The 15,672-nt window shown below is 46.7% G+C and overlaps 1 protein-coding gene across 1 annotated transcript in view; it reads right to left on the reverse strand.

Moving 5' to 3' along the window:
• Positions 1–15,672, reverse strand: part of LOC118378778 (glutamate receptor ionotropic, NMDA 2B-like) — a 159,760-nt gene that overhangs the window by 15,934 nt on the left and 128,154 nt on the right. The window contains exons 7-8 of the mRNA XM_052526077.1: positions 6,973–7,087; positions 3,811–4,019 (exon numbers count right to left, since the gene is read on the reverse strand). Coding sequence (XP_052382037.1) covers positions 3,811–4,019; positions 6,973–7,087 — 324 coding nt within the window. The remainder of the gene's footprint in view (positions 1–3,810; positions 4,020–6,972; positions 7,088–15,672) is intronic.

Genomic DNA, 15,672 nt, shown 5'->3' on the forward strand with positions numbered 1-15,672 from the left:
GGAAATCAATGACCAGGTGGGTCAAAGGGCAAAAATAATTGGGGCCAATCAAAGAGAGGTAGAAGAGAGGGGGGACAAGTACAGGATGATCATGAGAGAGGAGGGACAGGTACAGGATGATCAGAAGAGAAGGGGACAAGTACAGGATGATCATGAGAGAGGAGGGACAGGTACAGGATGATCAAAAGAGAAGGGGGACAGGTACAGGATGATCAGAAGAGAAGGGGGACAGGTACAGGATGATCAGAAGAGAAGGGGGATAGGTGCAGGATGATCAGAAGAGAGGGGGACAAGTACAGGATGATCATTAGAGAGGGGGACAAGTACAGGATGATCATTAGAGAGGGGGGACAGGTACAGGATGGTCAGAAGAGAGGGGGACAGGTACAGGATGATCAGAAGACGGGGGACAGGTACAGGATGATCAGAAGACGGGGGACAGGTACAGGATGGTCAGAAGAGAGCGGGACAGGTACATGATGATCAGAAGAGAGGGGGACAGGTACAGGATGATCAGAAGACGGGGGGACAGGTACAGGATGATCAGAAGAGAGGGGGGACAGGTACAGGATGATCAGAAGAGAGGGGGACAGGTACAGGATGATCAGAAGACGGGGGGACAGGTACATGATGATCAGAAGAGAGGGGGACAGGTACAGGATGATCAGAAGAGAAGGGGGACAGGTAAAGGATGATCCGAAGAGAAGGGGGACAGGTAAAGGATGATCAGAAGAGAGGGGGGGCAGGTACAGGATGATCAGAAGAGAAGGGGGATAGGTAAAGGATGATCAGAAGAGAGGGGGACAGGTAAAGGATGATCCGAAGAGAAGGGGGACAGGTAAAGGATGATCCGAAGAGAAGGGGGACAGGTAAAGGATGATCCGAAGAGAAGGGGGACAGGTAAAGGATGATCCGAAGAGAAGGGGGCAGGTACAGGATGATCAGAAGAGAAGGGGGACAGGTAAAGGATGATCCGAAGAGAAGGGGGACAGGTACAGGATGATCAGAAGAGAGGGGGACAGGTACAGGATGATCAGAAGAGAGGGGGGGCAGGTACAGGATGATCAGAAGAGAAGGGGGACAGGTAAAGGATGATCAGAAGACAAGGGGGACAGGTAAAGGATGATCCGAAGAGAAGGGGGACAGGTAAAGGATGATCCGAAGAGAAGGGGGACAGGTAAAGGATGATCAGAAGAGAAGGGGGACAGGTAAAGGATGATCAGAAGAGAAGGGGGACAGGTACAGGATGATCCGAAGAGAAGGGGGACAGGTAAAGGATGATCCGAAGAGAAGGGGGACAGGTAAAGGATGATCAGAAGAGAAGGGGGACAGGTAAAGGATGATCAGAAGAGAAGGGGGACAGGTAAAGGATAATCAGAAGAGAGGGGGGCAGGTACAGGATGATCCGAAGAGAAGGGGGACAGGTAAAGGATAATCAGAAGAGAAGGGGACAGGTACATGATGATCAGAAGAGAGGGGGACAGGTACAGGATGATCAGAAGAGAAGGGGGACAGGTGAAGGATGATCAGAAGACGGGGGGGCAGGTAAAGGATAATCAGAAGAGAGGGGGACAGGTACATGATGATCAGAAGAGAGGGGGACAGGTACAGGATGATCAGAAGAGAAGGGGGACAGGTGAAGGATGATCAGAAGAGAAGGGGGACAGGTACAGGATGATCAGAAGACGGGGGGACAGGTACAGGATGATCAGAAGAGAAGGGGGACAGGTGAAGGATGATCAGAAGAGAAGGGGGACAGGTACAGGATGATCAGAAGACGGGGGGGACAGGTACAGGATGATCAGAAGACGGGGGGACAGGTACATGATGATCAGAAGACGGGGGGACAGGTACAGGATGGTCAGAAGAGAAGGGGGACAGGCACAGGATGATCAGAAGACGGGGGACAGGTACAGGATGATCAGAAGACGGGGGACAGGTACAGGATGGTCAGAAGAGAAGGGGGACAGGTGAAGGATGATCAGAAGACGGGGGGACAGGTACATGATGATCAGAAGACGGGGGGACAGGTACATGATGATCAGAAGAGAAGGGGGACAGGCACATGATGATCAGAAGAGAAGGGGGACAGGCACATGATGATCAGAAGACGGGGGGACAGGTACATGATGATCAGAAGAGAAGGGGGACAGGTACATGATGATCAGAAGACGGGGGGACAGGTACATGATGATCAGAAGACGGGGGGACAGGTACATGATGATCAGAAGACGGGGGGACAGGTACATGATGATCAGAAGACGGGGGGACAGGTACAGGATGATCAGAAGACGGGGGGACAGGTACAGGATGGTCAGAAGAGAAGGGGGACAGGTGAAGGATGATCAGAAGAGAAGGGGGACAGGTACATGATGATCAGAAGACGGGGGGACAGGTACAGGATGGTCAGAAGAGAAGGGGGACAGGTGAAGGATGATCAGAAGAGAAGGGGGACAGGTACAGGATGATCAGAAGACGGGGGGACAGGTACAGGATGATCAGAAGAGAGGGGGAGAAACAATAAATAAACAGTGATGGTGAAGTTGACAGGAGAGGTGAGAAGAGGATGAAATGTCAATAATAAAATGAGGAAAGGGCAAGGAATGAGAGGCAGGAGCTCCAGGGAATTTAGATAGGCCAGCAGAGAGAGAGAAATGGAGTGAAAGAAAAGGAGAGAGAGAAAATGAGTGAGAGAAAAAGGAGGGCAATGAGGGGAATCCATTATGGGAGGGCAAGGTGAAGTGGAGAAACTGAAGAAGGGTAAGTGTAGTGAAGCGTGAACAAAATGTGGACGAGAAAAGTAAAATAGTCCAGATATAGGAAGAGGGAGGGAAGGGATGGGGGTTATCAGAAGACAAATAGATTGAGAGAGGATGAGAGGATGAAATGGAGAGATAGATTAAATGACCAAAACACCTGAGCGTGGTTGATGAAGACCAGAAGCATCAGGTTCAGGCTTTGCCTCTTTTCTGCTTTTCCCCTAAAACCAGAAGCTTCCATTTTATAGATGCCATGAAGGTCCTAGACATTTTCTGCCCTTAAAGTAGAATTTGAGCTCTATTTTTAATAGAGATATTGCTCTGTTTTTAATAGAGATATTGGTCTGTTTTAATAGAGATATTGGTCTGTTTTTAATAGAGATATTGGTCTGTTTTTAATAGAGATATTGGTCTGTTTTAATAGAGATATTGGTCTGTTTTAATAGAGATATTACTCTGTTTTAATAGAGATATTGCTCTGTTTTAATAGAGATATTGCTCTGTTTTAATAGAGATATTGCTCTGTTTTAATAGAGATATTGCTCTGTTTTAATAGAGATATTGCTCTGTTTTTAATAGAGATATTGTTCTGTTTTTAATAGAGATATTGTTCTGTTTTTAATAGAGATATTGCTCTGTTTTTAATAGTGATATTGGTCTATGGTTCTCATAGGATTTTGAGCTACAGGTATGACAACCTAAACATTGACGTCTATATTCAATACTGATCAGAGGAGAGGAGGAGAGGACGACTCATAATAATGCCTGGAATTGAGTGAATGGAAACCATGTGTTTGATGTGTTTGAAACCATTGCATTGATTCTGTTCCAGCCATGACTATGGTCCTGTTCTCCCCAATTAAGGTGCCACAGGCCACCTGTGATAATAGGTCTATAGTTTTCACAGTATTTTGAGTTGTTTCATGAAGGAGGTAATGGTATAAACGGCTGTAGTTGAATTTGGCATCAGCACTCAAGATATGATCAATAGGAGAGAGGGAATACAGTATAGGGTTGTGTATTTGGTTAAGGTGGATCCTAGTTGTCTTACAGTATTTTAAGCTGTTTCCTGCACGGCACGGTGTTCCTCATGCAGGTGCCACTGAGGGGGTCCACGTCCTCCACGATGACAAAGGGAGCCTCCTCCAGTGTCACGATGGACAGGTGGTCGTCCTCCCGGGCCTCCCCATCGGAGAACAGCTCAAACCTGGGCCACACGTGGTACTTCATGGACAGGGAGCTGTTCTCCCACTTACCCACCTGGGGATGGGAGGAGGGAAGAGAGAGGGGAGGGAAGAAAGAGAGGAGGGACAAATGATTGGGTGGTTTGCATAATCATAAATCATCAGGGACAAATAAAACACAAATAAAGAGAGAGAAAGAAAGAAAGGAAGAGAGAGAAAGAGAGAGAAGATGAAGAGAAAGAGAAAGAAGAAAGAGAAAGAAAGAGAGAGAGGATGAAAAGAAAGAGAAGGAAGAGAGAGAAAAAGAGAGAGGATGAAGAGAAAGAGAAAGGAAGAGAGAGAAATAGAGAGAGGGTGAAGAGAAAGAGAAAGAAGAAAGAGAAAGGAAGAGAGAGAAAGGAAGAGAGAAAGAGAGTAAGGAAGAGAGAGAAAGAGAGAGAGGATGAAGAGAAAGAGAAAGAAGAAAGAGAAAGGAAGAGAGAGAAAGGAAGAGAGAGAAAGAGAAAGGAAGAGAGAGAAAGAGAGAGAGGATGAAGAGAAAGAGAAAGAAGAAAGAGAAAGGAAGAGAGAGAAACGAAGAGAGAAAGAGAAGGAAGAGAGAGAAAGAGAGAGAGGATGAAGAGAAAGAGAAAGAAGAACGAGAAAGGAAGAGAGAGAAACAGAGAGAGGATGAAGAGAAAGAGAAAGAAGAAAGAGAAAGGAAGAGAGAGAAAGGAAGAGAGAGAAAGAGAGTAAGGAAGAGATAGTGAAATAAACAGAGCGAGAGAGAGAGAAAGAAAGACAAAGACAAAGACAAAGACAAAGAGAGAGAGAGGATGAAGAGAAAGAGAAAGAAGAAAGAGAAAGGAAGAGAGAGAAAGAGAGAGAGGATGAAGAGAAAGAGAAAGAAGAAAGAGAAAGAAAGAGAGAGAAAGAGAAAGAAGAAAGAGAAAGAAAGAGAGAGAAAGAGAGAGAGGATGAAGAGAAAGAGAAAGAAGAAATAGAAAGAAAGAGAGAGAAAGGAAGAGAGAGGATGAAGAGAAAGAGAAAGGAAGAGAGAGAAAGAGAGAGAGGATGAAGAGAAAGAGAAAGAAGAAAGAGAAAGAAAGAGAGAGAGGATGAAAAGAAAGAGAAAGAAGAAAGAGAAAGGAAGAGAGAGAAAGGAAGAGAGAGGATGAAGAGAAAGAGAAAGAAGTAAGAGAAAGGAAGAAGAGAAAGAGAGAGGATGAAGAGAGAGAGAAAGAAGAAACAGAACGGAAGAGAGAGAAAGAGAGAGGATGAAGAGAAAGAGAAAGAAGAAAGAGAAAGGAAGAGAGAGAAAGGAAGAGAGAGAAAGAGAGAGAGGATGAAGAGAAAGAGAAAGAAGAAAGAGAAAGGAAGAGAGAGAAAGAGAGAGAGGATGAAGAGAAAGAGAAAGAAGAAAGAGAAAGAAAGAGAGAGAAAGAAAGAGAGGATGAAGAGAAAGAGAAAGAAGAAAGAGAAAGAGAGAGAAAGAGAGAGAGGATGAAGAGAAAGAGAAAGAAGAAAGAGAAAGAAAGAGAGAGAAAGGAAGAGAGAGAAAGAGAGAGAAGATGAAGAGAAAGAGAAAGAAGAAAGAGAAAGAAAGAGAGAGAGGATGAAAAGAAAGAGAAAGAAGAAAGAGAAAGGAAGAGAGAGAAAGAGAGAGGATGAAGAGAAAGAGAAAGAAGAAAGAGAAAGGAAGAGAGAGAAAGGAAGAGAGAGAAAGAGAGAGAGGATGAAGAGAAAGAGAAAGAAGAAAGAGAAAGGAAGAGAGAGAAAGAGAGTAAGGAAGAGAAAGTGAAATAAACAGAGCGAGAGAGAGAGAAAGAAAGACAAAGACAAAGACAAAGAGAGAGAGAGGATGAAGAGAAAGAGAAAGAGAAAGAGAAAGGAAGAGAGAGAAAGAGAGAGAGGATGAAGAGAAAGAGAAAGAAGAAAGAGAAAGAAAGAGAGAGAAAGGAAGAGAGAGAAAGAGAGAGGATGAAGAGAAAGAGAAAGAAGAAAGAGAAAGGAAGAGAGAGAAAGAGAGAGAGGATGAAGAGAAAGAGAAAGAAGAAAGAGAAAGGAAGAGAGAGAAAGAGAGTAAGGAAGAGAAAGTGAAATAAACAGAGCGAGAGAGAGAGAAAGAAAGACAAAGACAAAGACAAAGAGAGAGAGAGGATGAAGAGAAAGAGAAAGAAGAAAGAGAAAGGAAGAGAGAGAAAGAGAGAGGGTGAAGAGAAAGAGAAAGAAGAAAGAGAAAGGAAGAGAGAGAAAGAGAGAGAGGATGAAGAGAAAGAAAAAGAAGAAAGAGAAAGGAAGAGAGTAGCTCAGTTGGTAGAGCATGGCGCCTGTAACGCCAGGGTAGTGGGTTCGATTCCCGGGACCACCCATACGTAGAATGTATGCACACATGACTGTAAGTCGCTTTGGATAAAAGCGTCTGCTAAATGGTATATTATTTATTTTATTATTAGAAAGAGAAAGGAAGAGAGAGAAAGAGAGAGGATGAAGAGAAAGAGAAAGAAGAAAGAGAAAGGAAGAGAGAGAAAGAGAGAGAGGATGAAGAGAAAGAGAAAGAAGAAAGAGAAAGGAAGAGAGAGAAAGAGAGAGAGGATGAAGAGAAAGAAGAAAGAGAAAGAAAGAGAGAGAAAGAGAGAGAGGATGAAGAGAAAGAGAAAGAAGAAAGAGAAAGGAAGAGAGAGAAAGAGAAAGAGGATGAAGAGAAAGAGAAAGAAGAAAGAGAAAGGAAGAGAGAGAAAGGAAGAGAGAGGATGAAGAGAAAGAGAAAGAAGAAAGAGAAAGGAAGAGAGAGAAAGAGAGAGGATGAAGAGAAAGAGAAAGAAAAAGAGAAAGAAAGAGAGAGAAAGGAAAAGAGAGAAAGAGAGTAAGGAAGAGAAAGTGAAATAAACAGAGCGAGAGAGAGAAAGAGAAAGAGAAAGACAAAGACAAAGAAAGAGAGAGAGAGGAAGAAAAAGGGTGTGAGAGAAATCAAAGAAAGAAACCAGAGAAAGGGAGAGAATGAGAGAGAGACATGGAAAGAGAAGGAGAGGAAGACGTGAGATACTCACCTTGTCCCAGCGTCTCTGTTTGTCTAGCAGGGTGATGACCAGTTTGGGATGCATCTGGTATCCATCCTCACTGAACGACAGGTTACGTCCCTCGAACGTCACGTTCATCAGATACCTGCGAGGAAACAATATTACTACAGTTATTACACCATTACAACACGGGTTAAAGAATGTCTTAAAGCTGCAGTCCGTAACTCAAACAAAAACAATGACTTGACTGATACCTATGGGCAAGAAACCTCACAATATTGTTACTGCTATAATAAGAGTAACTGGATGTTGTCACGCCTTGGTCATAGTGTTTTGTGTTTCGTTATATATTTGGTCAGGCCAGGGTGTGACATGGGTTTATTTTGTGGTATTTCGTATTGGGGTTTTGTAGTTATTGGGATTGCGGCTGAGTAGGGGTGTTGCATAGGCTTGGCTGCCTAAGGCGGTTCTCAATCAGAGTCAGGTGATTCTCGTTGTCTCTGATTGGGAACCGTATTTAGGTAGCCGGGGTTTCTCTGTGTATTTCGTGGGTGATTGTTCCTGTCTCTGTGTAGTGTTCACCAGATAGGCTGTAATTAGGTTTCACGTTCCGTTTTGTTGTTTTTGTATATTACGTTATTTTCATGTATCGTCATTTCATTCATTAAAGACATGAGTAACCACCACGCTGCATTTCGGTCCGACTCTCTTTCAACAAACGAAGAACGCCGTTACAGATGTAAAGTGTTACCCACTAAACACTCTAATATACTGTATGACACACTCTGGTTTCACACTACAGTAACATTCATACATTTGACTAAAATCAAAAGGAACTCTTACACAGGTGTTCCACAAAGGATTGCCTTTGCGTCCCTTTGACATTTTAAGTAAAAACTGTGCGTCAATATTGAATTTTAAAAGGCTGTTCTTTTAAATTAAGGCCCTTTTAATATAGACCACATGGAGAAATCAATAAATGGAAGATTGAGCGTTTTGACACGTCCCTCCGTGCCCCGCCTGTGACTTTTTAACACGCTCTGTCATTAGGAAGCCCTCGTTACTTTGTTGCTTTGACAAAGTCTTTTCTTAACATTAGTATTTATCTCACGTGATCAGTGATTCATTTACGTCGGGGCCTTTACGCACGCTGAAACTATTGATTAATTTACGTCGGGGCCTTTACGCACGCTGAAACTATTGATTAATTTACGTCGGGACCTTTACGACGCTGAAACTATTGATTCATTTACGTCGGGACCTTTACGCACGCTGAAACTATTGATTCATTTACGTCGGGACCTTTACGCAAAGAAACTATTGATTAATTTACGTCGGGGCCTTTACGCAAAAACTATTGATTCATTTACGGGGACCTTTACGCATGTCACGTTCTGACCTTTATTTTCTGTGTTTTGTGTTTAGTTAGTATGGTCAGGCGTGAGTTGGGTGGGCAGTCTATGTTTGTTTGTCTAGGTTTTGGGAATTTCTATGTTTCGCCTAGTATGGTTCTCAATCAGAGGCAGGTGTCATTAGTTGTCTCTGATTGAGAATCATACTTAGGTGGCCTGGGTTTCACTGTGTGTTTGTGGGTGATTGTTTCCTGTCTCTGTGTGTGCACCAGATAGGACTGTAATTTGAGTTTTTCACATTTTTTGTTTTGTTAGTTTGTTCATGTGTACCTGATAGCATTAAAAGTACCATGGAAAATTACCACGCCGCGTATTGGTCCTCTGATCCGTTTCGCCTCTCTTCTTCGGAAGAAGAGGCAACTCGTTACAGAATCACCCACCACAATCGGACCAAGCGGCGTGGTAAAGGACAGCGACGACAGCAGCAGCAGCATCAACAACAGAGGCCACCATCACAGGACTCCTGGACATGGGAGCAGATATTGAACGGAGAGGGACCCTGGGCACGGGCTGGGGAAAATCGCAGCCCCAAAGCAGAGCTGGAGGCAGCGAAAGCTATCGGCGGCAATATGAGGAGCCAGCACGGCAGTGCGACAGGTACGAGAGGCAGCCCCAAATTTTTTGGGGGGCACACGAACTAAGCCAGGTAGCAGACCTGAGCTCACTCCTCGTGCTTATTATGAGCAGCGCATTACTGGTCAGGCACCGTGTTATGCGGTTGAGCGCACGGTGTCGCCAGTGCGTGTCCATAGCCCGGTGCGCTATAGGGCAGCCCCCCGAGAGTGCCATGCGAGTGTGGGCATTGAGCCAGGGCGTATGGTGCCTGCTCAGCGGGTCTGGTCGCCGGTACGCAGTCTGGGTCCAGGTTATCCTGCGCCGGCTCTGCGTGCTGTGTCTCCGGGGCGCTGGGAGGGTGAGTGCGTCCTCTGCCTGCGCTCCGCTGCACTGTGGGAGTGGAGCCTAGGGGAGAGGTGCGTGTAGTAAGCCTAGATCTCCCCTTACCCACAGCCCCAACCTGTGCCTGCACTTTTGAGGTCCGCTCGAGCTTGTCCAGCCTGGGGAAGTGGTGCCAGGTTGCGCACCAGAGCTCCAGTGCTCCCCACAGCCCGGTCTTTCAGGCTCCTCCTAACACCAAGCCTCCTGAAAGTCTCCCCAGCCTGGTAGTTCCTGTGGCAGCCCCACGCACCAGGCTGTCTCTCAGTCTCCTCCCTGCAGGTGCTCCCGCCTGTCCGGCGCCGCTGCCGGAGCCTCCCGCCTGTCCGGGCGCCGCTGCCGGAGCCTCCCGCCTGTCCGGAGCCTCCCGCCTGTCCGGGCGCCGCTGCGGAGCCTCCCGCCTGTCCGGCGCCACTGCGGAGCCTCCCGCCTGTCCGGCGCCGCTGCCGGAGCCTCCCGCCTGTCCGGCGCTGCTGCTGGAGCGTCCCGCCTGTCCGGCGCCGCTGCCTCCTGTAGCAGCTCCACGCACCAGGCTGTCTCTCTGTCTCCTCTCTGCAGGTGCTCCCGCCTGTCCGCGCCGCTGCAGCCTGCCGCCTGTCCGGCGCCGCTGCCGGAGCCTCCCGCCTGTCCGGCGCCGCTGCCGGAGCCTCCCGCCTGTCCGGAGCCTCCCGCCTGTCCGCGCCGCTGAGCCTCCCGCCTGTCCGGCGCCGCTGCCGGAGCCTCCCGCTGTCCGGCGCCGCTGCAGTCCCGCCTGTCCGGCGCCGCTGCCGGAGCGTCCCGCCTGTCCGGCGCCGCTGCCGGAGTCTGCCGGCGCCGCTGCGGAGTCCCCGCCTGCAAGCGCCGCTGCCAGTCCCTCCTGTCCGGCGCCGCTGCCAGTCCCGCCTGTCCGGCGCCGCTGCCGGAGCGTCCCGCCTGTCCGGCGCCAGCTGCAAGAGCCCCTCAGCCCAGAGGCGCCAAGCCCCTCAGCCCAGAGGCGCCAGTCCCCTCAGCCCAGAGGCGCCAGAGCCCCTCAGCCCAGAGGCGCCAGAGCCCCTCAGCCCAGGCGCCAGAGCCCCTCAGCCCAGAGGCGCCAGAGCCCCCCAGCCCAGAGGCGCCAGAGCCCCTCAGCCCAGAGGCGCCAGAGCCCCTGCCCAGAGGCGCCAGAGCCCCTCAGCCCAGAAGCGCCAGAGCCCCTGTCCCTCTGTCCAGAGCCCCTGTCCCTCTGTCCAGAGCTTCTGCCCCTCTGTCCCGAGCTGCCCCTCTGTCCAGTGGGGTCATTGAGAGGGTTGCCATGGTGAGAAAGCCACGGAGGCGGACAAAGACAATGGTGAAGTGGGGTCCGCGTCCCGCGCAGAACCGCCACCGCGGACAGATGCCCACCCAGACCCTCCCCTATAGGTCAAGGTTTTGCGGCCGGAGTCCGCACCTTTGGGGGTACTGTCACGCCTGACCTTTATTTTCTGTGTTTTGTGTTTAGTTAGTATGGTCAGGGCGTGAGTTGGGTGGGCAGTCTATGTTTGTTTGTCTAGGTTTTGGGAATTTCTATGTTTCTGCCTAGTCTCAATCAGAGGCAGGTGTCATTAGTTGTCATTGAGAATCATACTTAGGTCAACCTGGGTTTCACTGTGTGTTTGTGGGTGATTGTTTCCTGTCTCTGTGTGTGCAACCAGATAGGACTGTAATTTGAGTTTTTCACATTTTTTGTTTTGTTAGTTTGTTCATGTGTACCTGATAGCATTAAAAGTACCATGGAAAATTACCACGCCGCGTATTGGTCCTCTGATCCGTTTCCCTCTCTTCTTCGGAAGAAGAGGCAACTCGTTACAACGCACGCTGAAACTATTGATTAATTTACGTCGGGGCCTTTACGCACGCTGAAACTATTGATTCATTTACGTCGGGGGCCTTTACGCACGCTGAAATTATTGATTCATTTACTGGGGCCTCCGCACGCTGAAACTATTGATTAATTTACGTCGGGCCTTTACGCACGCTGAAACTATTGATTCATTTACGTGGGCCTTTACGCACGCTGAAACTATTGATTCATTTACGTCGGGCTGCCCCTATTGATTCATTTACGTTCGGGGCTTTTACGCCGCTGAAACTATTGATTCATTTACGTCGGGGCCCCTTAGTCGCTGAAACTATTGATTCATTTACGCGGGACCTTTACGCCGCTGAAACTATTGATTCATTTACGTCAGGACCTTTACGCACGCTGAAACTATTGATTAATTTACGTCAGTTTACGCACGCTGAAACTATTGATTCATTTACGTCCCTTTACGCACGCTGAAACTATTGATTCATTTACGTCTGGACCCTTACGCACGCTGAAACTATTGATTAATTTACGCCCTCACGCACGCTGAAACTATTGATTAATTTACGTCGGGACCTTTACGCCGCTGAAACTATTGATTAATTTACGTCGGGGCCTTTACGCCGCTGAAACTATTGATTAATTTACGCCCTCACGTCAAACTATTGATTCATTTACGTCCTCAGTTGAAACTATTGATTCATTTACGTGGGACCTTTACGCACGCTGAAACTATTGATTCATTTACGTCGGGACCTTTACGCACGCTGAAAGTATTGATTCATTTACGTCAGGCACGCTGAAACTATTGATTCATTTACGTGACCTTTACGCACGCTGAAACTATTGATTAATTTACGTGGGGCCTTTACGCACGCTGAAACTATTGATTCATTTACGTCGGGACCTTTACGCACGCTGAAACTATTGATTAATTTACGCCCTTTACGCACCTGAAACTATTGACCCTTTACGCACGCTGAAACTATTGATTCATTTACGTCGGGGCCTTTACGCACGCTGAAACTATTGATTCATTTACGTCGGGACCTTTACGCACGCTGAAACTATTGATTAATTTACGTCGGGGCCTTTACGCACGCTGAAACTATTGATTCATTTACGTGGGACCTTTACGCACGCTGAAACTATTGATTCATTTACGTCAGGACCTTTACGCACGCTGAAACTATTGATTCATTTACGTGGGACCTTTACGCACGCTGAAACTATTGATTAATTTACGGGGTTTACGCACGCTGAAACTATTGATTCATTTACGTCGGGGCCTTTACGCACGCTGAAACTATTGATTCATTTACGGGCACGCTGAAACTATTGATTCATTTACGTCGGGGCCTTTACGCACGCTGAAACTATTGATTCATTTACGTCGGGGCCTTTACGCACGCTGAAACTATTGATTCATTTACGTCGGGGCCTTTACGCATTGCTGAAACTATTGATTCATTTACTCGGGGCCTTTACGCACGCTGAAACTATTGATTCATTTACGTCCGGGGCCTTTACGCACGCTGAAACTATTGATTAATTTACGTGGGGCCTTTACGCACGCTGAAACTATTGATTCATTTACGTCCTTTACGCACGCTGAAACTATTGATTCATTTACGTCAGATTTACGGCTGTAACTATTGATTAATTTACGTAGGTTTACGCACGCTGAAACTATTGATTCATTTTGTTGTTTACGCACGCTGAAACTATTGATTCATTTACGTCGGGGCCTTTACGCACGATGAAACTATTGATTAATTTACGTCGGGACCTTTACGCACGCTGAAACTATTGATTCATTTACGACATGAGTTTACCACGCTGAAACTTCATTTACGATCGGGCCTTTACGCACGCTGAAACTATTGATTCATTTACGTCGGGCCTTTACGCACGCTGAAACTATTGATTCATTTACGTCGGGGCCTTTACGCACGCTGAAACTATTGATTCATTTACGTCGGGACCTTTACGCACGCTGAAACTATTGATTCATTTACGTCGGGGCCTTTACGCACGCTGAAACTATTGATTCATTTACGTCGGGGCCTTTACGCACGCTGAAACTATTGATTCATTTACGCACGCTGCACGCTGAAACTATTGATTCATTTACGTCGGGGCCTTTACGCACGCTGAAACTATTGATTCATTTACTCATTTACGCTGAAACTATTGGGACGCACGCTGAAACTATTGATTCATTTACGTCGGGGCCTTTACGCACGCTGAAACTATTGATTCATTTACGTCGGGACCTTTACGCACGCTGAAACTATTGATTCATTTACGTCGGGGCCTTTACGCACGCTGAAACTATTGATTCATTTACGTCGGGGCCTTTACGCACGCTGAAACTATTGATTAACGCACGCTGAAACTATTGATTCATTTACGTCGGGACCTTTACGCACGCTGAAACTATTGATTCATTTACGTCGGGGCCTTTACGCACGCTGAAACTATTGATTCATTTAAACTATTGATTCATTTACGTCGGGCCTTTACGCACGCTGAAACTATTGATTAATTTACGTCGGCTGAAACTTTACGTCGGGACGCTGAAACTATTGATTCATTTACGTCGGGGCCTTTACGCACGCTGAAACTATTGATTCATTTACGTCGGGGCCTTTACGCACGCTGAAACTATTGATTCATTTACGTCGGGGCCTTTACGCACGCTGAAACTATTGCTTTGTGAAAACAATATTCTAAAGAAACATTAATCATCTAATAGTCCAATCATGGTTCTACCCTTTTTGGCAATTTTCTGGTGTTTTGTGTTGGAAAATTGAGCGGGTTGAGCATTAACCTGTTACCCATAGATGAACAGGCTAGAAATGTTTAACACTTTCTATTATTTTGTGAAGCTTGCGTTCAGTTGCCACTCCCTGATGCACATAACAAGCTTCCATTCCACATCACAAGGGGATTTATGGCTGATTTCAAATGAAATCGGTCAACCCTGTTACGGTCAACCCTGTTACGGTCAACCCTGTTACGTGTTACGGTAAATCCTGTTACGGTCAACCCTGTTACAACCCTGTTACGGTAAACCCTGTTACGGTCAACCCTGTTACCAACCCTGTTACGGTAAACCCTGTTACGGTCAACCCTGTTACCCATAGAAACCCTGTTACGGTAAACCCTGTTACGGTAAACCTGTTACGTCAACCCTGTTACGGTAAACCTTGTTACGGTTAAACCCTGTTACGGTCAACCTGTTACGGTCAACCCTGTTACGGTCAACCCTGTTACGGTAAATCCCTGTTAAACCCTGTTACGGTAAACCCTGTTACGGTAACCCTTGTTACGGTCAACCCTGTTACGGTCACGGTTACGGTCAACCCTGTTACGGTAAACCCTGTTACCCTGTTACGGTAAACCCTGTTCAACCCTGTTACGGTAAACCCTGTTACGGTCAACCCTGTTACGGTCAACCCTGTTCAACCCTGTTACGGTCAACCCTGGTCAAACCCTGTTACGGTAAACCCTGTTACCAACCCTGTTACGGTCAACCCTGTTACGGTCAACCCTGTTACGGTAAATCCTGTTACGGTCAACCCTGTTACGGTAAACCCTGTTACGGTCAACCCTGTTACGGTCAACCCTGTTACGGTCAACCCTGTTACGGTAAACCCTGTTACGGTCAACCCTGTTATGGTAAACCCTGTTACGGTAAACCCTGTTACATTCAAACCTGTTACGGTCATTTTGTTTTATTTGAACATGTGCTCTTTATGTTAAAATGTTTTTGGGGGACTAAGTTAAACTTCTCAAAAGGCAACGAATTGGTGGAATGACCCAACCGCATATTTTCGGTTCTAAATCAACTGCAAACCCTAATGTACACAGTGGAAATGGTTGCAGAAACACACACAAATGCACAGAAGACATGAAGGCATTGAATTTGAGAACTTGTATGTTAATGTTCTTAATGTTGCTTGGTCAGTTTTTGTTGACCTGTATTTAACTAGGCGAGTCAGTTAAGAACAAGTTAAGCTACCGTAGCATAGCTGATCCACTTTGAGAGTCTGTAACACACACTTCTGACAGAGAGAGAGAGAAGAGAGAGAGAGAGATAAAGAAGAGAGAGTAGAAAGAGTAGAGAGAAAGAGGGGGAGAGAGAGTAGAGAGAGAGAGAGAGAAGAAAGAGTAGAGTTGAGTAGAGCGAGAGAGTAGAGAGAAAGAGGGAGAGAGAAAAGAGAGAGGGGAGAGAGAGAGTAGAGGAGAGAGTAGTGAGGGAGAATAGAGAGAGAGAGAGCGTGAAGGGAGAGAGAAAGAGGAGAGTAGAGAGAGAGGAGAGTAGAGAGTAGTAAGAATGGGAAGAGGGAATAGAAATACAGTGTAGAGAAAGCGGGAGAGAGAGTAGAGTAGAGAGTAAGACAGAGGGAGAGAGAGTAGAGTAGAGAGTAAGACAGAGGGAGAGAGAGTAGAGTAGAGAGTAAGACAGAGGGAGAGAGAGTAGAGTAGAGAGTAAGAGGGAGAGCGAGAGTAGAGAGAGAGTCATAATGTATAAAGTGCTTGAGTGAATAAGTATCAGTATGTACTATGTGTGTT

Source organism: Oncorhynchus keta, chromosome 10, assembly GCF_023373465.1.
Source record: "Oncorhynchus keta strain PuntledgeMale-10-30-2019 chromosome 10, Oket_V2, whole genome shotgun sequence".
NCBI classification, from domain to species: domain Eukaryota; kingdom Metazoa; phylum Chordata; class Actinopteri; order Salmoniformes; family Salmonidae; genus Oncorhynchus; species Oncorhynchus keta.